Here is a 26,844-nt window from a genome sequence, read left to right as displayed (position 1 = left end):
CTACTGCACTCCAGCCTGGGTGACAGAGCGAGATCCAGTCTCAAAAAAAAAAAAAAAAAAAAAAAAAAAAGCTGAAAGTTTAAAAACATACTTGTAGGTGGGACAAATGAAGAAATATAACATCATTGTCCAAAGGTACTGTGGGGAGTGCCTGCTTATGTAACTGAAGGGTACAGCCTTTGGGGACAGATGTGACAGGAAGAAAGAAAACAAAACTCCTTACTTCCCACCTCCCACGTCCTTCTTTTCCCAGGGGGCAGGAAGCCGCAGCTGAAGTGTATATTTACATTTACCTGCCTGGACCAAAGCCTTTGGCTGTGCTGAACGCTGGGTGGAGGTGAACAGGTTTCAACCCAGTGAACAATAGGATAATTTGGTTGAATTACTTTAGAGAGAAAGAACCTACTCAGCAGGTGATTTGGAGCCTTGTGAAGTAAGTCATCTTCACTATTCTTATATCTTTCTTTCTTTTTTTTTTTTTTTTTGGAGACAGAGTCTCGCTCTGTTCCCCAGGCTGGAGTGCAAAGGTGTGAGCTCACTGCAACCTCTGCCTCCCAGGTTCAAGCAATTCTCCTGCCTCAGCCTCCCGAGTAGCTAGGACTACAGGTACCCACCACCACACCCGGCTTTTTTCTTATTTTTTTTTTTTTTGAGATATAGTTTGGCTCTGTCACCCAGGCTGGAGTGCAGTGGCACCATCTCGGCTCACTGCAAGCTCCACCTCCCTGGTTCACGCCATTCTCCTGCCTCAGCCTCCCGAGTAGCTGGGACTACAGGTGCCCGCCACCATGCCCGGCTAATTTTTTGTATTTTTAGTAGAGACAGGGTTTCACCATGTTAGCCAAGATAGTCTCGATCTCCTGACCTCGTGATCCGCCCGCCTCGGCTTCCCAAAGTGCTGGGATTACAGGCATGCGCCACCGCGCCCGGCCTACACCCGGCTAATTTTTGTATTTTAGTACAGACAGGGTTTCATCACATTGTCCAGGCTGGTCTCAAACTCCTAAGCTCAGGCAATCCACCCACCTCAGCCTCCCAAAGTGCTAGGATTACAGGCGTGAGCCACCATGCCCGGCCTCCCTTATATCTTTATTTTACCTGCTTTTCAGAAATTGCTTGTTCCTGTTGTTTTATTTATTTTTACTTGTAATTCCTTTCCAGCCCATTATAACGGCAAAACACTGCAATTTGAATGTCTAACTCGGGGGAGATTTGTTAACCCCCCCCCGCCCTCCCCCGCCACATCGAGTCATAAGAGATTTGAATGGAATCTAAATGCCTAGCCACCAGTACACCCCCTAGTACAATCTAAATGTCTACCTATAAGAGACCAGTGGGGACAAGCTAAGAGTCCAGACTCAGGGACATGGATGGCATAACCTAAATGCTCAACCATATGGGACTTGATTGGAACTTAAAACTGTCTAGCCATAGGGAGAGTCTTACAATATCCTAAATCCCCACATGAGACTTGATTGGAACTTAAAACTGTCTAGCCATAGGGAGAGTCTTACAATATCCTAAATCCCCACATGAGACTTGATTGGAACTTAAAACTATCCAGCCACAGGGGAGCCCTGCAACATCCCAAATCCCAACATGAGACTGTTCAGGACGACGCAGGGACTGACTTCAGTGGCCTGGTCAGATCCAAAACATCCAAACACGAGAATCTGGCCAGTGTGTCAATGTCCGGCCAGGCTGGGTTGACACAAATGATCTAAATGTCCAACGTTGGCCGGGCGCGGTGGCTCACGCCTGTAATCCCAGCACTTTGGGAGGCCGAGGCAGAAGGATCACTTGAGGCGAGGAGATCGAGACCATCCTGGCTAACACGGTGAAACTCCCGTCTCTACTAAAATTACAAAAAATTAGCAGGGCGTGGTGGAGGACGCCTGTAGTCCCAGCTACTCGGGGGGCTGAGGCAGGAGAATCGCTTGAACCCGGGAGGCGGAGGCTGCAGTGAGCAGAGATCACACCATTGCCCTCCAGCCTAAATGAATAAATAAATGTCCAATGCTAGGGCACCGCGTTTGAGCCTAGCTCGGACGGGGCCTCTGCGACGGAGTATCCTGGGCGACTCTTTCCCCTCTCTGGCCTGTTTCCCCGTCTCTGAGCTTGGGCCAAACTCTAGGCCCTCCGGCCCCGGTCCGCCCCTGCCTCACCAGGCGGTCCCGGCCCCTGTACGACTCCAGCGCCGACGCCAGGCCGCTCAGCGACGCCATGGCAACTCCGTGACGTCACCGCGACGTCGGCGCGCCGCACCAGAGGGCGGGGCCAGGCCGGGGTCCCGGGAGCGCCCCAAAGGCCTGCGCGCAGGCGCGGTCGCAGGCCTTTGTCCCCGGACCGGTTTCTTGTCCGCTGCAGGGGAGGGACAGAGTTTGCAGAGGTGGGGACGACACGTGTGTGCTTTCCAAGCCTGCAGACCCCGGATGATCCTCGGAGCTTGCTGCATTCTGCCCCACGGCGGTTTGGCCAACTACCCACGCACAAAAAAGTATATTTCCAAGTTTAACCAACTACCCACACGCTCCCAAAATATTCCAAGCAAAACCACCAACCTGTTAGCAATGGCTCAAGGAGAGATTTTCCTTTTTAATTTTTGTGCTTCACCTTTTCTGCACTGTCTGCTTGCCTGTGGTGAGCAGGAATGACTGCTGCAATATCACAAGGCATCTTTCGACGTTATGGAAATGCATAGAATTGTTCTAGAATGCACAAGAATTGTAACCGGACTTTCTCCAGAAAAGGTAACCCGCGTGATTGGGGAAAATATTACATCTTCACCTTTATGCCATTTTGTAGCTGTTAAATTTTGTGCAATATGCTTGTATCATCTCGTGGAAAAACAGTCAAATACCATTTTCACCCGTTTTTGTGTTTGAGGTAAAATTCGCACAAGATTAAATTAACCATTTTAAAATGCACGATTTTTGGCCAAACGCGTTGGGTCACTCCTGTAATCCCAGCATTTTGGGAGGATCACCTGAGGTCAGGAGTTCGAGACCAGCCTGGCCAAGATGGTGAAACCCCCGTCTCTACAAATATACAAAAAAAAAAAAAAAAAATTAGCCAGGCATGATGGCTGGCGCCTGTAATCCCAGCTACTTGGGAGGCTGAGGCGGAAGAATCGCTTGAACCCGGGAGGCGGAGGTTACAGTGAGCCAAGATCACGCCACTGCACTCCAGCCTGGGAGAGAGAGAGACTCCGTCTCAAAAAATAAAATAAATAAAAAAAAAAAAAGAGCGGGCTCGGTGGCTCACGCCTGTAACCCCAGCACTTTGAGAGGCCAAGGTGGGCGGATCACGAAGTCAGGAGATCTAGACCATCCTGGCTAACACAGTGAAACCCCGTCCCTACTAAAAATACAAAAAATAAGTAGGCATGGTGGCCGGCGCCTGTAATCTCAGCTACTCGGGAGGCTGAGGCAGGAGAATGGCGTGAACTCGGGAGGCAGAGCTTGCAGTGAGCCGAGATGGCGCCACTGCACTCCAGCCTGGGCGACAGAGCGAGACTCTGCCTCAAAATAAATAAATAAATAAATATAAATAAAAATGCACAATTCAGTGACATTTAGTACATGCCCATGTTGTACAACCATCACCCTTTGCTAGTTTCAGAGTATTTTTATCACCCTGAAAAGAGACCCCCGTAGGAGACCAGCATATGCCACTCTGAAATACGCAACTTTGGTATAGGATTATTTTGAGCTGAGATCAATGGAGCTGGTACTGGAAAAGCTGTCTGCTCTTCCCTGATTTGCCTCAAAGCAGGACCTAAATGTACAAAGGTGCCCTCCTCCCCTCTCTACGGGGAAGGACAAAGGTTGATTTATCACCAGGGACACCTTTAGACTCTTGTCTGAGACGTCTTTTTTTTTTTTCTTTGAGAGGGAGTCTTGCTCTGTTCCCAAAGCTAGAGTACAGTAGCGCCATCTCTGCTCACTGCATCTTCTGCTTCCCTGGTTCAAGCAATTCTCCTGCCTCAGCTTCCCAAGTAGCTGGGACCACAGGTGTGCACCACTGTGCCCAGATAATTTTTGTATTTTTGGTAGAGTCAGGGTTTCACCACGTTGGCCAGGCTGGTCTCAAATTCCTGGCCTCAAGTGGTCCGCCCGCCTCAGCCTCCCAAAGTGCCAGGATTACAGGCATGAGTCACTGCACCCGGCCTCAATGTCTTTTTCCTTCGTCTTGTCACTTCTCCAAACATTTGCTGCTCTATGTTGAAAGTGCTATCTAAGCAGGAGTTATATAAGCTATATAAGCCACCTCATTTCTCTTGGCGTCTCTCATGTATACATAAGGTATACATGTTAATAAATTTGTTTTTCCCTTGTTAATTCTTTTTTTTTTTTTTTTTTTTTTGAGACAGGGTCTCACTCTGGGAGGAACCAAATGTGTAGATGTGAGGCCACCACATGTGTGCTCTCTGGGTCTGAGGACCCAGGATGATCCCCAGAGCTTGCTACATTCTGCCCCATGGTAGCATGACCAACTACCCACAAAAAAGGGTAGAGTGCAGTGGCACGATCTTAACTCACTGCAGCCTTGAACTCCTGGGATCAAGCGATCCTCCCACCTCAGCCTCCTGAGTAGCTGGGACCACAGGTGTCCACCACCACGAGTGGCTAATTTCTTTTTATTTTTTGTAGAAATGGAGTCTCACCGTGTTACCAAGGCTGGCCTTGAGCCCTGGGCTTAAGCAATCTTCCCACCTCGACCTTCCAAAGTGCTGGAACTACAGGTGTGAACCACCGCGCCCACCCTTGTTAATTCTTTCATTGCAAGGATCCATCACAGGTAAGAATTAAGAATAAAGGAAAAAGTATTTTTCCTTCTCTACACCCTGTTCCCATAAAGCAATCACTCAATTCCTCCCTCCTCCCAGCCCCTGCAACCACTAATCTGCATTCTCTGCTATCTCTATTTTTACTTCTTCTTGATTTTTTTTTTTTTTTTTGGAGACAGAATCTCACTCTGTTGCCCAGGCTGGAGTACAGTGGCACAATCTCAGCTTACTGCATCCTCTGCCTCCCGGGTTCAAGCAATTCTCCTGCCTCGGCCTCCCAAGTGGCTGAGAGTACAGGTGCGTGCCACCACACCTGGCTAATTTTTGTATTTTTAGTAGAGACGGATTTCACCAAGTTGGCCAAACTGGTCTTGAACTCTTGACCTCAAGGGATCTGCCCACCTCGGCCTCCCAAAATGCTGGGATTACAGCATGAGCCACCATTCCCGGCCTTCTTGATATTTCATACAAATGGAATCATACAATATGTGACCATTTGTGTTGGCCTCTTCCACCAAGCATAATGGGCTGTTTTGGTATTTGCTTTTTGTTGTTGAGGCAGGGTCTTGCTCTGTCACGAGGCTGGAGTGCAGTGGTGCGATCATAGCTCACTGCAGCCTCGAACTCCTGGGCTTGAGAGATCCTCCTGCCTCGGCCTCCACATTGTCTGGGACTACAGGTGCACGCCACCACATCTGGGCAATTTTTTAAATTTTTCTTTTGTAGAGATGGGGTCTCGCTATGTTCACCAGGCTTTGACCTCCTGGACTCAAGGGATCCTCCTGCCTTGGCCTCCCAAAGTGCTGGGATAATAGGTGTGAGCCACCGCACCCAGCTGAGCATAATGGTGTTGAGGTTCATCTAAGTTGCAGTATGTATCAGAATTTCATTCCACTTGTAGCTGTATAACATTGCGCCATGTGGATGGACCACATTTTGTTTACGCACGCATCAGCTGATGGTCCTTTGGGCTGTTTCTGCCTTTTGGTGATCGTGAATAAGTACAGCTAGAAAGATTCGTGAATATGTAGTTGCAGTCCCTGGATTCAGTTCCTTTGGGTCTATACCTAGAAGTGGGGTTGCTGGGTCGTTTACTAACTCTACGTTGAACTTTTTGAGTAATTGCCCAACTGTTTCCCACAGTAGCGGTACCATTTTCCATCCCCACCAGTGTTACACAAGGGTTCCAGTTTCGCCACGTCCTTGCAACATCCTTTTTTGATTATGATAACCATCGTCGTAGGTGTGAAGTAGTATCCCGTTGTGGTTTTGTTTTGCCTTTTCCTGATGACTCATGATGTTAACCAACTTTTTGTTTTGAATTTTTTTTTTTTTTTTGAGACAGAGTCTCACTCTATTGCCTAGGCTGGAATGCAGTGGCGATCTCAGCTCACTGCAACCACTACCTCCCAGGTTGAAGTGATTCTCGTGCCTCAGCCTCCCAAGTAGCTGGGACTACAGCACACCTGCCACTGTGCCCGGCTAATTTTATATTTTTAGTAGAGCTGGGGTTTCGCCCTGTTGGCCAGGCTGGTCTCGAACTCCTGACCTCAGGGAATCCACCCACCTCGGCCTCCCTAAATGCTGGGATTACAGACATGAGCCACTGCGCCCAGCCGGGAGGTCACTGTTTTCGCAGCTGAAAAACCCAAGCCAAGCCAGCTGCAGTGGCCTGTGCCTGTGGTCCCAGCTACTCAGGAGGCTGAGGCACGAGAATCAATTGAATCCAGGAGGTGGAGGTTGCAGTGAACCGAGATCACGCCAATGCACTCCAGCCTGGGCGTCAGCAAGACCCATCTCTAAAAAAGTAAAAATCAAAAAAAAAAAAAAAAAAAAAAATCCAAATCCAAGGTGCAGACATGCAGAGGAAAGAGACCTCTGGCTGCAAAGCCTGCTGCTGCGTGAATAAGCAGATCCCTCCTCTCGAGCCCAACAGTCTTGGAACAGCGCAATGCATTTGCCCGAGTGATTCCTGTGTGCCAGGTCCTGTTTTGGGCAACAGAGATACAGCAGTGAGCTTTGCGGACACAGCCCAGCCCTCCCAGCGTCCCCCCTCTGGCTAGGTCTGAGCTTGACCTTTGAAACAGACCCAGGAGCTGGCCTGGTGTTCACAGCTGGCCTTGGTGTTGCTAGGAGCTGGCCTGGCAGTCCAAGCAGGGCCCTGGTGTCCTCCTGCTGGACATAAACAATCTCACATGACGCCGACATCAGACAAGGCCACTCTGTGACCGTGGCAGAGCAAGACAAAACAAGCCTCCTCCGTAATCATGTCTGAACACAGGCAAAACACGAACACTGTCCACACCATCAGAGTAACTGTACCTCCTCTGCTGCCAGCTAATACCAGTGACGGCTGTTCCTTACCAAGCACAGCTTTAGTCTTCCGACTTCTTTCCTTCCTTCCTTCCTTCCTTCTTCCTTCCTTCCTTCCTTCTTTCTTCATTCATTTCCTTCCCTCCCTCCGTCCTTCCCTCCTTCCTTCCTTCCTCCTTCCTTCCTTTCTCCCCCTTCCTGCTTCCTCCCCTCCCTCCCTCCTTCCTTCCCTCTTTCCTTCATTCTTTCCTTTTTCCGTCCCCTCCCTCCCTCCCTTCTTTCCTTCTTCATTCATTTCCTTCCCTCTCTCCCTCCTTCCCTCCTTCCTTCCTTCTTCCTTCCTTTCCCCCTCTTCCTGCTTCCTCCCCTCCTTCCCTCCCTCCTTCCTTCCTTCTTTCCTTTTTCCTTCCCCTCCCTCCCTCCCTCCCTCCCTCCCTTCCTTCCTTCCTTCCTCCTTCCTTCCTTCCTTCCTTCCTTCCTTCCTTCCTTCCTTCCTTCCTTCCTTCCTTCCTTCCTTCCTTCCAGCTTCCCTGGAGCTCTAAGGAGGCAGGATTTGCACCAAAATCGTGCCCCCAAAACACCTAACAGAACTGCAGATCCCAAATCCCTTCCTTCCTCCCTCCCTCCCTCCCTCCCTTCCTTCCTTTCTTCCTTCCTCCCTCCCTTCCTTCCTTCCGACTTCTTCACATAGCTGATTAAGATGCTGAATAATAGTTACTTCTCTCCCTAGCTGCTCTTTTGTTTTGTGTTGTTTCTGAGACAGAATCTCACTCTGTTGCCCAGGCTGGAGTGCAGTGGTGGAATCATAGCTCACTGCACCCTCACTGCGACCTCGACCTCCTGGGTTCAAAAAATCCTCCCACCTCAGCCTCCCGAGTAGCTGGGACTACAGGCATGCTCCACCACACCTGGCTTTTTAATTTTTTGTAGAGATGGGGTCTTACTGTGTTGTCCAGGCTGGTCTCAAACACCTGGGCTCAAGCAATCCTCCCACTTCAGCCTCTCAAAAGTGCTGGGATTACAGGTCTGAGCCACTGCACTCGGCCTCCCTTGCTTTTTTTTCTTTTCTTTTTTTTTTTTTTGGGCTGGTCACAGTGGCTCACACCTATAATCCCAGCACTTTGTGGGGCTGAGGCGGGCGGATCACCTGAGGTCGGGAGTTCGACACCAGCCTGGCCAACATGGTGAAACCCCGTCTCTACTAAAAAAATACAAAAAATTAGGCCGGGCGCGGTGGCTCAAGCCTGTAATCCCAGCACTTTGGGAGGCCGAGACGGGTGAATCACAAGGTCAGGAGATCGAGACCATCCTGGCTAACATGGTGAAACCCTGTCTCTACTAAAAATACAAAACAAAAATTAGCCGGGCGAGGTGGCAGGCGCCTGTAGTCCCAGTTACTTGGGAGGCTGAGACAGGAGAATGGCGTAAACCCGGGAGGCAGAGCTTGCAGTGAGCTGAGATCCGGCCACTGCACTCCAGCCTGGATGACAGAGCGAGACTCCGTCTCAAAAAAAATACAAAAATTAGCCGGGCACAGTAGCGGGCACCTATAATCCCAGCTACTCGGGAGGCTGAGGCAGGTGAATTGCTTGAACCCGGGAGGTGGAGTCTGCAGTGAGCAGAGATTGCGCCACTGCACTCTAGCCTGGGCAACAGAGTGAGACTCCATCTGGAAAAAAAAAAAAGAGATAGAGTTTTGCTCTGTGGCCCAAGCTGGAGTGCAGTGGCATGATCTCGGTTCATTGCAACCTCCACCACCTGGATTCAAGAGATTCTCCTGCCTTGACCTCCTGAGTAGCTGGGAATACAGGTGCCCACCACCACACCCGGCTATTTTTTGTATTTTTAGTAGAGACAGGGTTTTACCATGTTGGCCAGTCTGGCCTCGAACTCCTGACCTCGGGGGATCCGCCCACCTCAGCCTCCCAAAGTGCTGGGATTACAGGCATGAGCCACCACACCCGGCTAATTTTTGTATTTTCAGTAGAGACGGGGTTTCACCATGTTGGTCAGGCTGGTCTCAAACTCCTGACCTCAAGTGATCCACCTGCCTTGGCGTGAACCACTGCACCTAGCCACAACAGCCGTTTTCTGGATGGTACTTTGGAAGGTTGAGATTACAAATGTGAGCCACCATGCCTCACCTGTGTGTTGCTTTTATTTGTTTTTATCTACTCATCTCAAAAAAAGAAAGTAAAATTTCCAACCAAGAAATTCATCCCACCCAAACCCCCACTTCCTTAAGCTGTGCCCCCAAAACACCAAGCAGAACTACAAATCCCATAATGAGTGCTTTCTGGCCGGGCACGGTGGCTCATGCCTATAATCCCAGCATTTTGGGAGGCCGAGGTGGGTGGATCACCTGAGGTCGGGAGCTCGAGACCAGCCTGACCAACATGGAGAAACCCCGTCTCTACTAAAAATACAAAATTAGCCCAGCGTGGTGGTGCATGCCTGTAATCCCAGCTACTCGGGAGGCGGAGGCGGGAGAATCATTTGAACCTGGGAAGTGGAGGTTGCAGTGAGCTGAGATCACGCCATTGTACTCCAGCCTGGGCAACAAGAGCTAAACTCTGTCTCAAAAAAAAAAAAAAAAGTTCTTTCTAACACCTCCCTGCTGAGACCCCCATCGTGCCCTATGACATGTACGAGCTCTCTCTCCCTCTCTCTTTCTCTCTCTGTCTCTCTCTCTTTGATGAGTAATAAGCTTGAATGTGCTCAATCACAAGTACATTGCCGGTGGTCTTTGGCTGGGGGAGGAGGGATGACTGTCCCCTTTAAAGGGCACCTTGGAGATCTGTGTGGGGTGTGTAGAAGGTAGAGGGACAGAAAAACTTCAGAGGATGATAATAATGGACACCAACAGCCTGTTTCATCAAGTCCTCAACACTGACACTGCTTTCTGAAGTGGTTACCATCATCGATCCCCTTTTGCAGATGACAAAACCTAAGTTCTAGCTGGGCATGGTGGCACACACCTGTAGACCCACCTACTTGCGAGGCTGAGGCGAGAGGATCGCTTGAGCCCAGGAGTTCAAGTCCAGCCTGGACAACACAGCGAGACCCTACTTCGAAAACGAAACCAACCAAAAAAAAAAAAAAAAAACCCCAGAGGCTCCAGGAAGTCAATTACTTGCCTGGGTTCCTCAAGCTCTAAGGAGGCAGGATTTGCACCAAGCCTGACTGGTAATTTTCCTCTCGGCTGCCCCTAGAGGTGCTGAGTAGTCATTGTGACAGTACCATTACACAAAGGAAGCTCTTGGGATCACAATGGGCAAGGCAGACCACACTTGGATGCAGCCTGGGAAGAAACACGAGGGTCCTCTGAGAGACCAGGGACAGAGGGAGATCCAAAGATCTAGTCTGTAGCTAAGTGCGTTTTCTAAGACTCATCGATTCACACGCCATCCCTTGAGGTAGGTACACTGTCTTTGTCCCTGATGTACAGAGGTGAAGACTGAGGCTCATGGGAGCTTCATTACTTATTCCAACGTTACCTGGCTGGTAATCTCAGTTGCTGGATTCTCTGATGACCCATTTTGGAGGTCATATTCAACTCTCAGCTATTTCAGGTGGCAAACTGATTCTAAAAGCTGCAAACTCAGCCAGGCGCAGTGGCTCACACCAGCAATCCCAGCATTTTGGGAGGCCAAGGCGGGTGGATCACCTGAGGTTAGGAGTTCGAGACCAACCTGGCCAACGTGGCGAAACCCCGTCTCTACTAAAAATACAAAAATTGGCCGGGCATAGTGGTGGACACCTATAGTCCCAGCTACTCTGGAGGCTCAGGTGGGAGAATCGCTTGAACCTGGGAGGCAGAGGTTGCAGTGAGTCGAGAAAAAAAAAAAAAGAACAAACTTACACACTGAAATATTGTGGTTTCATTAAAACACACACACCTCTTCATCCATGTTTTCTTTCTTTCTGTTTTCGTGATGGGGTCTCACTCTGTCACCCAAGCTGGAGTGCAGTGGTGTGGTCTCGGATCACTGCAACCTCTACCACCCAGGTTCAAGCAGTTCCCCTGCCTCAGCCTCCTAAGTAGCTGGGATTACAAGCGCATGCCACCATGCCCAGCTAATTTTTGTAATTTTTTTTCTTTTTTTTTTTTTCTCTTTCTTTCTTTCTTTCTTTCTTTTTTTTCTTTTTTTTGGAAACAGAGTTTCACTCTTGTTGCTCAGACTGGAGTGCAATGGTGCGATCTCGGCTCACCACAACGTCCGCCTCCCGGATTCAAGCTATTCTCCTGCCTCAGCCTCTGGAGTAGCTGGGATTACAGGCATGCGCCACCACACCCGACTAATTTTGTATTTTTAGTAGAGATGGGGTTTCTCCATGTTGGTCTGGCTTGTCTTGAACTCCCAACCTCAGGAGATCCGCCCACCTCGGTCTCCCAAAGTGCTGGGATTACAGGCCTGAGCCGCTGTGCCCATCTGGTCCATGTTTTCTAAATAGGTAGAGGTAAGCAGGTTTTGTGGGTTGAAGTGATCTGGGAGGTCTTCCTGCAGGAGGTGAGCCTGAGAACTTGGAATGCTGGTCTCCAAGGGAGACAGAGAGGAGACCAGGGGAGACACTTGTGATCTAAGCAAAGGCAAGAAAGTCCCAGGTGGCCGAGCAGAGGTGGAGGGTCCAGGGAGGCTTGGAGTCTGAAGCTGAAGGTCAGAGGAGAGAGCTCTCAAAATGTGTGAAGACAGGAAGAGATTGACAATAGGCAGGACTTAGGACAACTGCAGAGGAGGGGAAAACCAGTAAGAAAGTGTGTGGCAGTCTGGGCGCGGTGGCTCACACCTGTAATCCCAGCACTTTGGGAGGCTGAGGCGGACAGAGCATTTGAGGTCAGGAGTTCGAGACCAACCTGACCAATGTGGTGAAACCCCATCTCTACCAAAAATACAAAACTTAGCTGGGTGTGGTGGCAGGCACCTGTTATCCCAGCTACTTGGGAGGCTGAAGCAGGAGAGTCAGTTGAATCCAGGAGGTGGAGGTTGCAGTGAGCTGAGATCGCACCACTGGACTCCAACCTGGGAGACAGAGTAAGACTCTGTCTCAAAAAGAAAAGGAAAAAAAGAAAGAGAGAGAGAGAGAAGGGAGGGAAGGAAGGAAGGAAGGAAGAGGGGAGAGAGAGAGAGAAAGAGCGTGGCAGAAGCAGAAATGGCCAGTGGCTGGGGTGCAGGGCTGGAGTCAGGCAGAGGAACAAAAAAGGGTCTGCAGAGGGGAAGAAGGAGAAAACCGTGGCCTTGATAACTGACTGAGGGTGAAAGAGGGGGTTCTCATATCAGACATACAGTAGAATGCAGTGATTAATCCTCCAAGTTCTAGAATCAGTCGCCCTGGGTTCAAATCTCAAGCAAATGACCACCTCCCTGAGCCTCAACGTCTTTTGTGAAGCAGTGGTTAAAACCTACCCTTGGCCAGGCATGGTGGCTCACACCTGTAATCCCAGCACTTTGGGAGGCTGAGGCAGAAGGATTGCTTGAGCCCAGGAGTTTGAGACCAGCCTGAGCAACACGGCGAGAACCCTGCCTCGAAGGAAGGGAGGGAGGGAGGGAGGGAAGGAAGGAATCAATTGGCCATGCATGGTGGTGCAAACCAATAGTCCTAGATGCCCAGAAGACTGAGGTGAGAGGACCGCTTGAGCCCAAGAGGTTGAGCCCACCACACTTGTCTAAGTTGTGTGTGTGTGTGTGTGTGGAGACGGGTCCCACTATATTGCCCAGGCTGGTCTTGAACTCCCGGGCTCAAGCAATCCTCTCCCTCTGGCCTCTCAATGTGCCTGGATTACAGGTGTGAGCCACAGTACCCGGCTATTACCTTCTAACCTACTCTTCAATTTTGTTGTTATATTTTTTCATTATTGTCTGTCATCTCCCGCCCCATTATCAATTCCACAAAGTCAAGGATCTAGGTCTATTTTGTGAACTATTAGTTCCTCACCCCTGCTGGCCTCCAGGCCTAGAGCAGTGACAGAAATAATCGATTTATGTGGTGCCTATTGTGTGCCAGGCCTACACTAGGCACCACATGAATGATTTTTCTTTCTTTCTTTCTTTTTTGAGACAGCCTCGCTCTGTCATCCAGGCTGCAGTGCAATGGCACAATCTCGGCTCACTGCAATCTCTGCCTCCCGGGTTCAAGCAGTTCTCCTGCCTCAGCCTCCCATAGCTGGGACTACAGGTGCCACCACCACTCCGGGCTAATTTTTTTTATTTATAGTACAGACGGGGTTTCCTCATGTTGGCCAGGCTGGTCTCGAACTCCTGACCTCAGGTTATCCACCCGCCTCGGTTCTCCCAAAGTGCTGGGATTACAGGCGTGAGCCCCCGAGCTCGGCCATGAATGATTATTTCTATCTCTGCTCTTGCTGGAGGAGGGCACAGAGGCTGTGCCAGTTTCCCGTGATGTCCCCAGCCTCCAGCTCAGTGCTTGGTGAGCAGAAAGGAGTCAAAGGCAGAAGTCAAAGGCAAGTGCCCCGCTGGCCACTTGCTCAGTCCCTCATCTCCACCCTCTCGCAGGTGGCTGGTGTCCCGCGATGGCCGCAGGCGCCCTCCTGCCGTGCCCGCGCCTGTGCCCGATGTCCCAGCAGGACTTCCTCAAGGCCTCACACTTCTCGCTGGGGCCCGACCTGCGGCTGCACGAGGGTACCATGCACACCACGTCGCACCGGGACTTCGCCTACCCGACGGCCACCCGGGAGCCGCCGAGCCTGCAGCCGCCGCCCGCGCTGCTTTTCCCAACGGACCCGCGCTGGGACCGGGAAGAGCGCGTGTCGGAGGCGCACCGCGCGTTCCCGCCGCCGTCGACGCCGCCGTGGGAGCTGCTGCAAGCGCAGGCGCGGGAACGCACGCTCGCCATGCAGGCCAGCAACCTGCACCTGCACGAGGACGCGCACGCCGGGATCGGCCTCTCCAACGCGCGCGCCGCCTACGTCTGGCCCGAGCTGCCGGCGCGCGACCGAGAGCAGATCCGCGGCGCGCGCCTCATCTTCGACCGCGACTCCCTACCGCCCGGCGACCGCCACAAGTTGCGCATCCCGCCCACCACGCACCAGGCGCTCTTTCCACCCCACGACGCGCGCCCGCAGCCTCGCGCGCCCAGTCGCCACCTCGGTGAGCGCGCACCCGGACTGAGAGGGCGATTTGCTTCACCCAGTGGTTCTCAAAGAGGGGCAAGGACTCTTCATTTACCTTCCCCCAGGGAACATTTGGCAATGTCTGGAAACGCTTTTGATGGTCAAGACTTGAGGGGTGGCCGGGCGCGGTGGCTCAAACCTGTAATCTCAGCACTTTGGGAGTCCAAGGTGGGTGGATCGCTTGAAGTAAAGAGTTCGAGACCAGCCTGGCCAATGTGGAGGAACCCCGTCTCTACTAAAATACAAAAATTAGTAGGGCGCCATGGCGGGTGCCTGTAATCCCAGCTACTTGGGAGGCTGAGGCAGGAGAATTGCTTGAACCCAGGAAGCAGAGGTTGCGGTGAACCGAGATTGTACCGCTGCACTCCAGCCTGGGAGACAGAGCAAGGCTCCATCTGAAAGAAAGAGAAAGAGAGAGAGAGAGAGAGAGAGAGAAAGGGAGGGAGGGAGGAAGGAAGGAAGGAAAGGAAGGAAGGAAGGAAGGAAGGAAGGAAGGAAGGAAGGAAGGCAGGCAGGAAGGAAGGAAGACTTGGTGGGGGGCCGAGGCCATGCGCGGTGGCTCACACCTGTAGTCCCAGTGCTTTGGGAGGCCCAGGCAGGAGGATCTCTTGAGGCCAGAATTGGAGACCTGCCCGGGCAACATAGCAAGACCCATGTCTACAAATATATACACATATATAAATTTTATATATATACATTATATATATAATGTATACATATACATATTATATATAATGTGTGTATATATATAAATTTTTTTAGAAAGTGTCTCTCTGTCACCGAGGCTGGAGCACAGTGGCACAGTCTCAGCTCACACAGACTGGATCTGCCCAGCTCAAGCGATCATCCCACCTCGGCCTCCCAGGCAGCTGGGACTGCAGACATGCTTGTCATCAGGCCCAGCTAATTTTTTGTACTTATTTGTAGAGATGCAGTCTAACTATGTTGCCCTGGCGGGTCTTGAACTCCTGGGCTCAAGCAATCTACCCGCCTCGACCTCCCAAAGTGCTGGGATTACAGGCATGAGCCAACGAGCCCAGCCCTTACAAAATACAATTTAAAAAGACAGACAGAGGTGCTACCAGCAGACAGCGGGTAGAAGCCAGAGACGCTGCCAAGTATTCTCCCACAGACAGGGTAGCCCCCACAGCAGAGAATTAGCCAGCCCCAAATGTCAATCACACCAGGTCTCAGAAACCCTGGAACCACCTTGAGCGTCAGTTTCAGCATCAGGAGGGTGGACATATCCTCTGAATCTATCCCGAGTGGTGCGTGGTTGGTAGAAGTCACGAATGCCAGTTTGGGGTCAGACAAATCAGCCAAGTTTTCCATCTGCACACCTTCCTCCCCACATCCCCCAGCCTTACCACCTTAGTAGCTGTGTGAGACTGAGCGAGTTGACCTCTCCAAGCCTCAGTTTGCCCATCTACAAAATGGGTGCAATCACAGGGCCCAATTCACAGGAGCTGGTAAAGTTGAATGTGTATGGTGTGTCTGGTGCAGAGAGCACCCAACAAAGAGTAGCCACCATTCATGTGATTTTCCAATTCTGTGACTCCAGGAACCCTTCTGGTGAACGTTACTGGTCAGATGTCCCTAAGATGGCCTCAGGGATTGTCAAACCCTGATTTGACATTTAGTTGTGGTTCCTAGTTTCTGTGGTTTCTGGTAAGTTGCTTAACCTCTCTGAGCCTCAAGGAGACTGTAACATAAGAGAAATAATACCAGGTCCAAGAAGGTGCGACCGGGCACAATGGCTCATGCCTGTGATCCCAGCACTTTGGGAAGCTGAGGCAGGTGGACTACTTGAGGCCAGGAGTTGGAGACCAGCCTGGCCAATGTGGTGAAACCCCATCTCTACTAAAAATACAAAAATTAGCCTGACCTGGTGGTGCGTGCCTGTAATTCCAGCTACTTGGGAGGCTGAGGCAGGAGAATCGCTTGAACCTGGGAGGCGGAGGTTGCAATGAGTCGAGATTGTGCCATTGCACTCCAGCCTAGGCCACAAAGCGAGACTCCGTCTCCAAAAAAAAAAAAAAAAAAAAAGAGAGAGAGAGGGAGAGAGAGATGCTAGGTCCTGGAAGAAGATGCAATGCACTTAACCTGTGCGTGGCTCAATATAGTCCTTGGTAGATATTATCGGGGTTTTTTTGTTTTTTTATTTTTGTGTGTGTGTGTGTGTGTGTGTGTGTGTGTGTGTGTGTTTTGAGATGGAATCTCACTCTGTGACCCAGGCTGGAGTGCAGTGGCACAATCTGAGCTCACTGCAGCCTCTGCCTCCCAGGTTCAAACTATTCTGTCTCAGTCTCCTGAGTAGCTGGGACTATAGGCATATGCCAACACACCTGGCTAATTTTTATATTTTTGGTAGAGATGGGATTTCACCATATTGGTCAGATTGCTCTTGAACTCCTGACCTCAGGCGATCCACCTGCCTTGGCCTCCCAAAGTGCTGGGATTACAGGCGTGAGCCACCGCACCTGGCTGTATTTTTTAATTTATCATTATTTTTTAGAGATGAGGGTCTTGCTATGTTGCCCAGGCTGGTCTCCAGCTCCTGGGCTCAAGCCCATCTTCCCACTTCAGCCGCCTGAATAGCTGGGATTACAGGCATGAGCCATTGCCCCTGGCTTTTAGTATAACTTATTTTATTTTTATTCTTTGGTGTTTGCCAGACAGCTGTCAGTCTACACTGTTCAGAATGGCCCAGCTGCCCTTCCCAGGCAAAAATTAGAATTCCTTCCAGAGGGCTTGAGATGGCAGAGAATCTCAATCTCTCTCTGTCTCTGTCTCTCTCTCTCTCTCTCTCTCTCTCTCCCTCCCCCTTTCTCTCTCCCCTCTTGCCTATCCTAAGGAGGCCCCAACACCCTCAAGTGGGACTACACGAGACAAGATGGGACTTCCTACCAAAGACAGTTCCAAGCCCTGCCAGGCCCACCTGCCTTGATGTGTAGGAGGGTAAATTGAGGCTGTGTTGGGGCTGCAGGTGGGGGCAAAACTGGGGGCTGGGTGGTCTGGGCCTTCCTATCCCTGTCTGCCCACAGGCCTCCTCTACAGTGGAGCTGGGAGACTGCAAGATCAGCTATGGATCGATGTGTTCGGAGCAGAAACAGGCCTACAGGCCCCAGGGTCTGCCTGAAGATAGGTATAAAGGGGCCATTGCCGGGCACGGTGGCTCATGCCTGTAATCGCAGCACTTTGGGAGGCTGAGGCAGGCGGATCATGAGGTCAGGAGTTCGAGACCAGCCTGGCCAATATGGTGAAACCTCGTCTCTACTAAAAATACAAAAATTAGCTGGGTGTAATGGTGGGCGCCTGTAATCCCAGCTACTCGGGAGGCTAAGGCAAGAGAATCCCTTGAACCTGGGAGGCGGAGGCTGCAGTGAGCCAAGATTGCACCACTGCACTCCAACCTGTTCGACAGAGCAAGACTCCATCTCGGAAAAAAAAAAAAGTGGGGAGGGCACTGCCTTCCCACCCAGATGGGACAATTGGCTTTCAATAGCATGTGGTATGAGCCCCTTAGGGCTTTAGGACCAATACTCTGCCTTTGAGGTCTATGTCACTGGTAGCCAAGGTGCACTATTGTGCCAGGTCTCCCATTATTAGAGCCCCATGGCTTGGTCATTAGGAAACCCTGATCCCCTCCCCCTTTCTGGAGGTTACAAGGCCTCAGATGGATCCACTTTACCACCTTCTTCTTCTTCTTTTTTTTTTTTTTTTTTTTTTTTTTTGAGACAGAGTCTCACTCTGTTGCCCAGGCTTGAGTGCAGTGGCGTGATCTCAGCTCACTGCAACCTCCGCCTCCCGGGTTCAAGCGATTCTCCTGCCTCAGCCTCCCGAGTAGCTGGAATTACAGGCACGTGCCACCATGCCCAGCTAATTTGGTATTTTTAGTAGAGATGGGGTTTCACCATTTTTGCCAGGCTGGTCTCAAACGCCTGACCTCAGGCGATCCACCCACCTCAGCCTCCCAAAGTGCTGGGATTACAGGGGTGAGCCACCGCACCGGCTCACTTTACCTTATTCTTGATAGAATAATACATTACATGCAGGTATGACAAGGCCCAGGCCGCAGCCCACATCCACTATGTAAATATCCGACCTGGTGACGGCCTCTTTCACGACAGAACCACCAAGGCCGAGCACTTCTATGCCCGGGAGCCAGGTGAGAGCCTGCGGCCCGCCCCGCCCCGCCTCCCACCGCAGCCTCCCAGGGCAGCTCTGCACCTGTTCCGCTCCTGGCAGAACCTTTTGTTCTTCACCACGATCAGACTCCGGAGTCGCACATCCTGAAAGGAAATTGGTGCCCCGGCCCCGGCAGTCTGGACACCTTCATGCAGTACTTCTACGGCCAGGTGAGCAGGAAGAGCGAAAAGGCGGCAGCGAAAGGGCTTCCCAGACAGAGCAAATAGCAGGTGCAGAAGTCCCAAAGTGGGAGCGAGCTTGATATGTATGCAGGAATCTCCTGGATGTACTTGAGTGATCTAGGGCGAGTCACTTAACCACTCCGATCCTCCGTGGCTCCTTCTATAAAATGAGATGAGTACCACCTCCCAACGCTACCACGTGGGGCCCAGAAAGGGTGAGGGAGCTGTCCAAGGTCACACAGAGCCCACCTCCTCCCTCCCGATCCCGGGCCCGGGGACGTCTGGGACGCCGGAGCTTTCAAATGCCATGTGGTCCTACAGCCGCCACCCGCGACACAGCCACCCAGCCGCCACGTGCCTCACGAGAAACTGCAGAGTCACGTGACCCTAGGGGAGCCAAAGCTACTCAGACGCTTCTTCAAGACCACCATGGGCTCTGACTACTGTCCCTCAGAGTGGAGGCCGGTGCACAAAGCGCCCAACCTCCACTTGCAGCGGAGCAACCTGCCGCAGGGGACCGGCGGTGAGCGTTCCCGGGAAGCCCCGCCCCATAGAGTTCCGCCCCGGGAAGCCCCGCCCCAGGAAGCCCCAGCCCTGGAAGCCTCGCCCGCTGCCACTGCTCGGGCCCCGCCCCTAACCAGCCTTCCCCTCCCCCTGGTTTCACCCACAAAAGGCTAAATCCCATCCCCAATTGACCAGAACCCCAACTCTGCCCCTGGATAATCCCGCCCCTTCATGGTCATACCTCTCCCCTTCATAACTCCATCCTTCTGGACATGGCCCCGCCCCTTCTCCATCCTCTCTTATCCAGTCTTAACTCCTCCTCGATTGTCAAACTCTGGCTCTGCCCCTGACCCGCCAACCTGCCCTGCCTGGCCCTGCCCCCGCCCCCAGACTCATCTGGACGGGTCCCACCCCTGATCATCTTAGCCCTGTGCCCTAGCTCCTGGCTCTTCCCCTAGCTCCTCCCTCCTCCCATAGCTCCTCCCTCTTCCCAAGCTCCTCCCCCTTCCTCTGGCTCCTCTCCTCGGCTCCTTCCTCTTTCCCAGCTCCTCCCTGTTTCCCAGTTCCTCCCTCTTCCCCAGCTCCTTCGCCTTCCTCTAACTCCTCCCTCCTCCCCTGGCTCCTCCCTCCTCTCCCACCTCCTCCCTCTTCCTCAGCTCCTCCCGCTTCCCAAGCTCCTCCCTCTTCCCTAGCTCCTCCCTCTTCCCCAGCTCCTCCCCCTTTTTCTGGCTCCTCCCTCCTTATTTGGCTCCTCCCTCCTCCCCTCTCCTAATCCTTTTTCTCCCCTGGTCAACATCAGCGCTAGCCTGGCTTGGCTTTTGAACCCTTCCCTTGAACTTCACCACACCCTCAGCCCCGCTTCTGCCCACAGCCCTCACTCAACCTCCCTAACCTGAATCTCCAGAATTCGATTTTTTAACCATGAACCAGAAGATGCTGAAGCCACACGGAACAGCTCCGGCCCTGGTGACTGAAGAGATGCTACAGCGGGTGAGGGAGGGGGAGGGGAGCCACCCATCCTTAGGCAACCCCCACATGGGTGTAGAGTTGTCTCAGGAAGACTATGCTGTCACCCAGCCTCAGAGTTAGTGACCATCCAGGCTCGGGGGCACCTTTTTTTTTTTTTTTTGAGACGAAGTCTCGCTCTGTTGCCCAGACTGGAGTGCAGTGGCCGGATCTCAGCTCACTGCGAGCTCCGCCTCCTGGGTTCACGCCATTCTCCTGCCTCAGCCTCCTGAGCAGCTGGGACTACAGGCGCCCACCACCTCGTCCGGCTAGTTTTTTTGTATTTTTTAGTAGAGACGGGGTTTCACCGTGTTAGCCAGGATGGTCTCGATCTCTTGATCTCGTGATCCGCCCGTCTCGGCCTCCCAAAGTGCTGGGATTACAGGCTTGAGCCACCGCGCCCGGCCGGGGACATCTTAATATCCCTTTAGCCTCAAGATCATCCCTAGCTTGGCCGGGTGCAGTGGTTCACGCCTGTAATCCCAGCGCTTTGGGAGGCCGAAGCAGGCGGATCACCTGAAGTCAGGAGTTTGAGACCAGCCTGGCCAACATGGTGAAACCCCGTCTCTACTAAAAATACAAAAATTAGCCGGGCGTGGTGGTGCCCGCCTGTAATCCCAGCTACTCGGAAGGCTGAGACAGAATTACTTGAACTGGGGAGGCGGAGGTTGCAGTGAGCCAAGATGGTGCCATTGCACTCTAGGCTGGGCAACAGAGCAAGACTCTGCCTCAAAAAAAGGAAAAAAAAAAAATAGAGATAATCCCTAGCTCACTCTCCAGGGTCGTGTCCAGGTCAGCTCAGGAGCATCTTTGCACCACCACTACTGTTATACCCAAGACGAGGGTTAATTCAGAGCCACCAAGGATCACCCCAGCCCTGGAGTCCTTCCAGGGACACCCCTGGTTACTCTCCAGCTTCTTATCCAGCTCCTTATTCAGCCTCGCCTGGGGCCCTTTTTATCCACCTCTCCCCAGGGTTCAACCTCCCCAGCCTTTGATGCTCTGGCTCTGCCCCTAACCGGCCCCACCCTTCCCCTGGCTTCACCTCCTGAAGGGCTAAATCCCACCCCAAATTGACCAGAGCCCAAACTCCACCCCTGGAAAATTCGGCCCCTTCGTGGCCATGTCCTGCCCTTGCATAACTCCACCCTTCTGGTCATAGCCTTGCCCCTTTCCCTATCCTCTCTTACCCAGTCTAAACCATCCTCCTTCGTCAGACACTGGCTCCACACTGACCAACTAGCCTGCCCTGGCTGGCCCCACCCCCTGACTCATTAGGCCTGGAGATCCTGGGGTGGTCAGAGTGGGTCAGCCACCTCCCAGGCTGCCCTGCCAGGCTGTCCACCCTGACTCCACAGTGCAAGTACAGTCACATGGAGCCCCCACTGGGTGGACTGCGCTTCTTCTCAACCCAATACAAGGATGAATTTCCTTTCAAGTATCAGGGTCCAGCAGCCCTGAGACTGAAAAATCCTCAGGAGGGCTTCGTGCCCCTGGGCACGCCTCGCCAGCACGGCTGCAGGGAGAAGATAGACCCTCGGGCTCCCCAGCCCCCTATGTACCCGTGCCCCAGCCAGTAATAAATGCCACCCTGGCAACATTCCACTCTTCCCCATCAGTCAGCCAGTCGAGAGGATGCTTGGGTGGGTGGGGGCTGGGGGAAGGGACTGCACGGGAAAGGATGACTCCATTGTTGCTGCGTTGCCATGAAGAGTATGGAGTCAAGGCTGGATGCGGTGGCTCACACCTGTAACCCCAACACTTTGGGAGGCTGAGATGGGAGGATTGCTTGAGCCCAGGAGTTTGAGATCAGCCTGGGCAACATAGGGAGATCCTGTTTCTACAAAAAATAATTGGCCAGGCGCAGTGGCTCACACTTATAATCCCAGCATTTTGGGAGGCCAAGACGAGCGGATCACCTGAGATCAGGAGTTCGACACCAACCTGGCCAACATGGTGAAACCCTATCTCTACTAAAATACGAAAATTAACCAGACGTGGTGGCACGCATCTGTAATCTTAGCTACTCAGGAGGCTGAAGCACGGAATCACTTGAACCTGGGAGGCGGAGGTTGCAGTGAGATCAGACCACTGAACTCCAGCCTGGGCAGCAGAGCGAGACTACATCTCAATAAATAAGTAAGTAAATAAATGAATAAATAAATAAATAAATAAATAAATAAATAAATAAAAATTTTAAAAAGCCAGGCATGGTGGTACATGTTTGTAGTCCCAGTTACTCAGGAGGCTGAGGTGGGAGAATGACTTAAGCCCAGAAATTTGATGCTACAGTGAGCTATATGATTGTACCACTGCACTCCGGTCAGGGCAACAGAGCAAAAACTCTGTCTCAAAAAAAGAAAAAATGAAAAAAGTTATAGTGCTGAACAGAGATATTGGTATGTGTGCTTGAGAACATAGATCCCTGTGGGGGCTGGATGGACATAGTCCAAACCCAGACTCCTCCATGTCCTGGAGAGTAGTTTGGGCAAGTCACCTAACCCTGCTGAGCCTCAATTTGCTCATCTATGAAATGGGGATAAGTAGCAACTCTCCCATGAGACTGTTAAACATAAGAAATGTCCACACTTTTCAGTGCATGGGGCTGGGGTCATGGAGGGAAAGCTTCCCTTCTGAGGATGAAAGTGGGGAAGGCCAGGGTGTGGGGAAAAAGCTTTCAATGGTGGGGACACTGGGTGTGGCCTGTAGAGGACATAGAGGGGTGGACACAGCTGACAATAGCCCAGCAGTTTCTTCCATCATGGGCAGAGACTAGAGACCGAATGGGGCACTGACTGTCTGGGAAACTGGCCCCCAGGTCAGAGCAGAGTCCAGGGGCAAATTGACAAAAGCCATCAAGACATTACCAGGTCCAAGGGGGTAAGTGTTCAGCCAGAGACAAAATGTAAAGGGTCAAAAGGAGGAGGATGTGATGGGGCTCTGCAACAAGTGAGTGACAGGGCTTAGTAAGGACCAGTACCTTGGACAGCGCCTGACCTTGAAGGTCCAGGGCGTGGTGAGGAGAAAGGTCTGTCTGGGGTAAGGTCTGTCTGGGGTAAGGTGCCTGCCTCTGTGGGCTGTTGAATGTCCAGTTTCAAGGAGTGAATATGGCTTTCCTGAACCGAGAATCAAACCTCCAAAGACCAAGGACACCAATCCAATGAACCATGAGGTTGAGCCAATCTCAACCCTGCCCAGGAGCCCTTTCCTGGTTGTCATCAGTTCTTCTAGGGCAGATTGTCATTTCTGCAAGAAAGGCAGGAGGGAATCCAGCTTTGCATCCTATAGGGACAAGATGACCCTTTGGACCACACATATTATCCACATTGACCATGCAAGAATCTGCCCGCTGTAGAATATGTCCTCTAAAGATATTTGGCATCATGCTCTGAGTTACTTCAGGATAAACCAGGGCTTGTCATTTATTGATGTCTTAGATCATTCTTTATTGGAGGCTCTCCTGTGCATTGTAGGATATTTAGTGCCATTCTTGTCCTCTACCCACTAAATGCCTGTAGTACCTCTCCCTCCCACTTGTAACAGAATGTCCCAAATATTGCCAAATATCTTTCGGATGGGAAAGAATTGCCCTGGTTGGAAATCACTGTGATAAGCTCATCCTCTTCTGATGAAGCTGGTCTGCCTAGTGACCAGACTACTAGAACAGAAAGGTTTTCCCTTTTTGCCTTGCCTGCTGGGAAGCTCAGAATGTTTATTTGATCTTAAGTTCCATGTAGCTCTAGTTGTAGGATTATCTTCCTGCCTCATGCCAGGAATGGTTTGTTTGTTTGTTTATTATTTATTTATTTATTTTCAGATGGAGTCTTGCTCTGTCACTCAGGCTGGAGTGCAGTGACATGATCTCAGCTCACTGCAAGCTCTACCTCCCGGGTTCATGCCATTCTCCTGTCTCAGCCTCCCCAGTAGCTGGGACTACAGGCGCCCACCACCACACCCGGCTAATTTTTGTTTTTTTGTGGTTTTTTTTTGTTTGTTTTTTTAGAGATGGGGTTTCACCGTGTTAGCCAGGATGATCTTGATCTCCTGACTTAGTGATCCACCCATCTCGGCCTCCCAAAGTGTTGGAATTAAAGGCGTGAGCCACCGTGTCTGGCCTGGAATAGTTGAAAACAGCCTTAGGCATTAGATGAAAACAGTCCATAGCTGTTAAAAAGAGCTGGATTTCAGCACAACTTGAAGCGTTTTCTAACAATGAAAATGACCAGCCCTAGGATGGCTTGCCAGGGAAGAACAGAAACTGTACTGGAAATGTTTAATCCTCGGGGAAAGACACTACATCAGGATGATTCTGGATGTATTTTATGGATTTATGACTAACCCTCCTATATTCCACTCACCCCCTTCCTCCCCCAGAAAGCCTAGGGATTAAGACAAATAATATAGAATTGAATGTAAGAAACTAAGTTTTTTCTTTTTTTTTTTTTTCCCCAAAACGGAGTCTCATTCTTGCCACCCAGCCTGGAAAGCAATGGTGCAATCTCAGTTCACTGCAACATCCGCCTCCTGGATTCAAGCGATTCTCCTGCCTCAGCCTCCCAAACAGCTGGAATTACAGATGCCCGCTACCGTGCCTAGCTAATTTTTGTATTTTTAGTAGAGACAGGACTTTACCATATTGCTCAGGCTGGTCTTGAACTCCTGACCTCGTGATCTGCCTGCCTTGGCTTCCAAAGTGCTGGGATTACAGGCATGAGCCATCGTGCCTGGTCACCAAGATTAATTTTTAAAGGAAAACAACTTTCTCAATGGAAAGCATCACCCAGCAGCAGAATTCAGACGTGCCTTTCTGTCCTTAGACAAGAATGCACCCTGACCCTCACTCTCCCTCTCTGTAAAATGGGAATGCCAATAGTTCCCGTTTCAAAGAGTGTATACAGGAATTAAATAAAAGGTGCATGTACCATGCTCAGAAGAGGGCCTGGCACTTGGCTGCAGCCCAATGAATGGTGACTAAATGTGTTAATGTCTTATATCATTTTGTTGCAAGCGACAGAAACCAAGCTCTATCTGATTCAAGTGAAAAAAAGGAATTTTATGGATTTAGAAAAAAGCCAGACATGGTGGCTCATGCCTGCAATCCCAACACTTTGGGAGGCTGGGGCGGGAAGATCACTTGAACTCAGAAGTTCAAGACCAGCCTGGGCAACATAGTGAGATCTCATCTCCACTAAAAATCATTTAGAAAATTAGCTGGGCATGGTGGCATGCACCTGTAGTCTCAGCTACTTGGGAGGCTGAGGTGGGAGGATTGTTTGAACCCAGAAGATTGAGGCTGCAGTGAGCTATTATCACTGCACTCCAGCCTGGGCAACTGAGCAAGATCCTGTCTCAAAAATAATACACACACACACACACACACACAGAGAGAGAGAGAGAGAGAGAGAGAGAAACAAGAAGGTCTGAGTCTGGAATTGGGTCTAATATCAGGCATTTTGCATCAGGACTCTGTCTCCCTGGCCATCTCTCAGTCCTGTGTCCCTCCAAGCAGCAGCAAAGGAAGATATTGGTAGTATTTACCAATGCTAATGATTAAAGCCCCTAAAGAAGGGCAGGGTCTTTCCAATATGCTCCCTCTATTGAGTTTTTTTGGTTTTTTTTTTTTTTTTCTTTTTTTTTTTTTTTTTTGAGACACAGTCTCACTCTGTCACCCAGGCTGGAGTGCGGTGCTGCAATCTTGGCTCACTGCAACCTCCGCCTCCTGGGTTCAAGTGATTCTCCTGCATCAGCCTCCCAAGTAGCTGGGATTACAGGCATGCACCATCATGCCCAGCTAATTTTTGTATTTTTATTAGAGACGGGATTTCACCATGTTGGCCAGGCTGGTCTTGAACTCCTGACCTCAAGTGATCCACCCGCCTCAGTCTCCCAAAGTGCTGGGATTACAAGCCTGAGCCACCACACCGGGACCCACATTGGAATTTAAGGAACAGGCTGATTGGCCCATTTGAATCACACACCCAGTTGTGGACCAATCACTGTGCCTAGAGGAAAACAATATTGTGATTGGCTTGCCCAGCTCAGGAGCCCACCCCTAGGTTATTTAGTTCCCCAAACTCAGTCAGGATCACGGCACTGGAGCCCAAACTTAACTGACTGTGTTTCCTAAGGACAGATCTGTGTCCTGCCCCAGGTTGCAATCTGGAGGGTGGATTAGCTCAGCTAATAGGCTCTTCCCAGTGAGAGTGATCGTCAGCTTTGTAGACAAGGAATGTTCAGTGTTTGGGAGTAGCTTAGGGTGTCAGATGTTCTCCCATAATCCCAGTCTTATCTTCCACCTCATCATCTGCCTCATCTTTTAGCCTGGGACAGAAAATTCAGCTCTGACAATCTCAGAAGATGAAGCAGAAGAGTCTCTGCTTTGAGAAGGAACACATTCCAGAAACTTGTGTCTTTATTGCAAGACTTTGCTGAAGATTGCATGAAAGCTGCTCCAGGCCCCAGGCCAGGCATGGTAGCTCACACCTGCAGTCCCAGCAAGTTGGAAGGATTGCTGAAGCCAGGAGTTCGAGACCAGCCAGGGCAACATAGTGAGACCCCATCTCTACAAATAAAATAATAATAATAGGCAGGCATGGTGGCTGTAGTCCCGGTTACTCAGGAGGCTGAGGCCCCAGCTACTCGTCTGTAGTCCCAGCTACTCAGGAGGCTGAGGTGGGAGGATGGCTTGAACCCAGGAGTTCAAGGCTGCAGTGCGCTACGATTGTGCCACTGTA

General features: G+C 51.2%; 2 protein-coding genes across 8 annotated transcripts in view; one reads left to right on the top strand and one right to left on the bottom strand.

Annotated features, from left to right (window-relative positions):
• Positions 1–18,485, bottom strand: part of PEX11G (peroxisomal biogenesis factor 11 gamma) — a 32,712-nt gene extending 14,227 nt beyond the window's left edge. For 4 of the 7 annotated variants that reach the window (XM_073017043.1, XM_007995039.3, XM_007995038.3 and 1 more), the window contains exon 1: positions 2,166–2,332. In XM_073017043.1, coding sequence (XP_072873144.1) covers positions 2,166–2,225 — 60 coding nt within the window. In that variant the 5' untranslated portion in view covers positions 2,226–2,332. Of the gene's footprint in view, positions 1–293; positions 455–2,165; positions 2,333–18,461 lie in introns of those variants that run through there. The other 3 variants (XM_073017044.1, XM_007995037.3, XM_037994349.2) reach the window with 3 other exon arrangements.
• SAXO5 (stabilizer of axonemal microtubules 5) lies at positions 2,456–21,715 on the top strand. The gene is made up of 10 exons (XM_007995034.3): positions 2,456–2,750; positions 4,653–4,800; positions 13,615–14,208; positions 17,086–17,189; positions 17,276–17,376; positions 18,287–18,399; positions 18,480–18,589; positions 18,923–19,124; positions 20,010–20,095; positions 21,469–21,715. Exons 1-10 carry the CDS (start codon positions 2,688–2,690, stop codon positions 21,688–21,690), a joined length of 1,743 nt encoding a protein of 580 aa, XP_007993225.3. The 5' UTR covers positions 2,456–2,687; the 3' UTR covers positions 21,691–21,715.
• The last annotated feature ends 5,129 nt before the right edge of the window (positions 21,716–26,844 follow it).

The sequence above is a fragment of the Chlorocebus sabaeus genome, chromosome 6 (genome assembly GCF_047675955.1).
Source record: "Chlorocebus sabaeus isolate Y175 chromosome 6, mChlSab1.0.hap1, whole genome shotgun sequence".
NCBI classification, from domain to species: Eukaryota; Metazoa; Chordata; class Mammalia; order Primates; family Cercopithecidae; genus Chlorocebus; species Chlorocebus sabaeus.
This window is presented reverse-complemented; position numbering and strand designations above follow the sequence as displayed.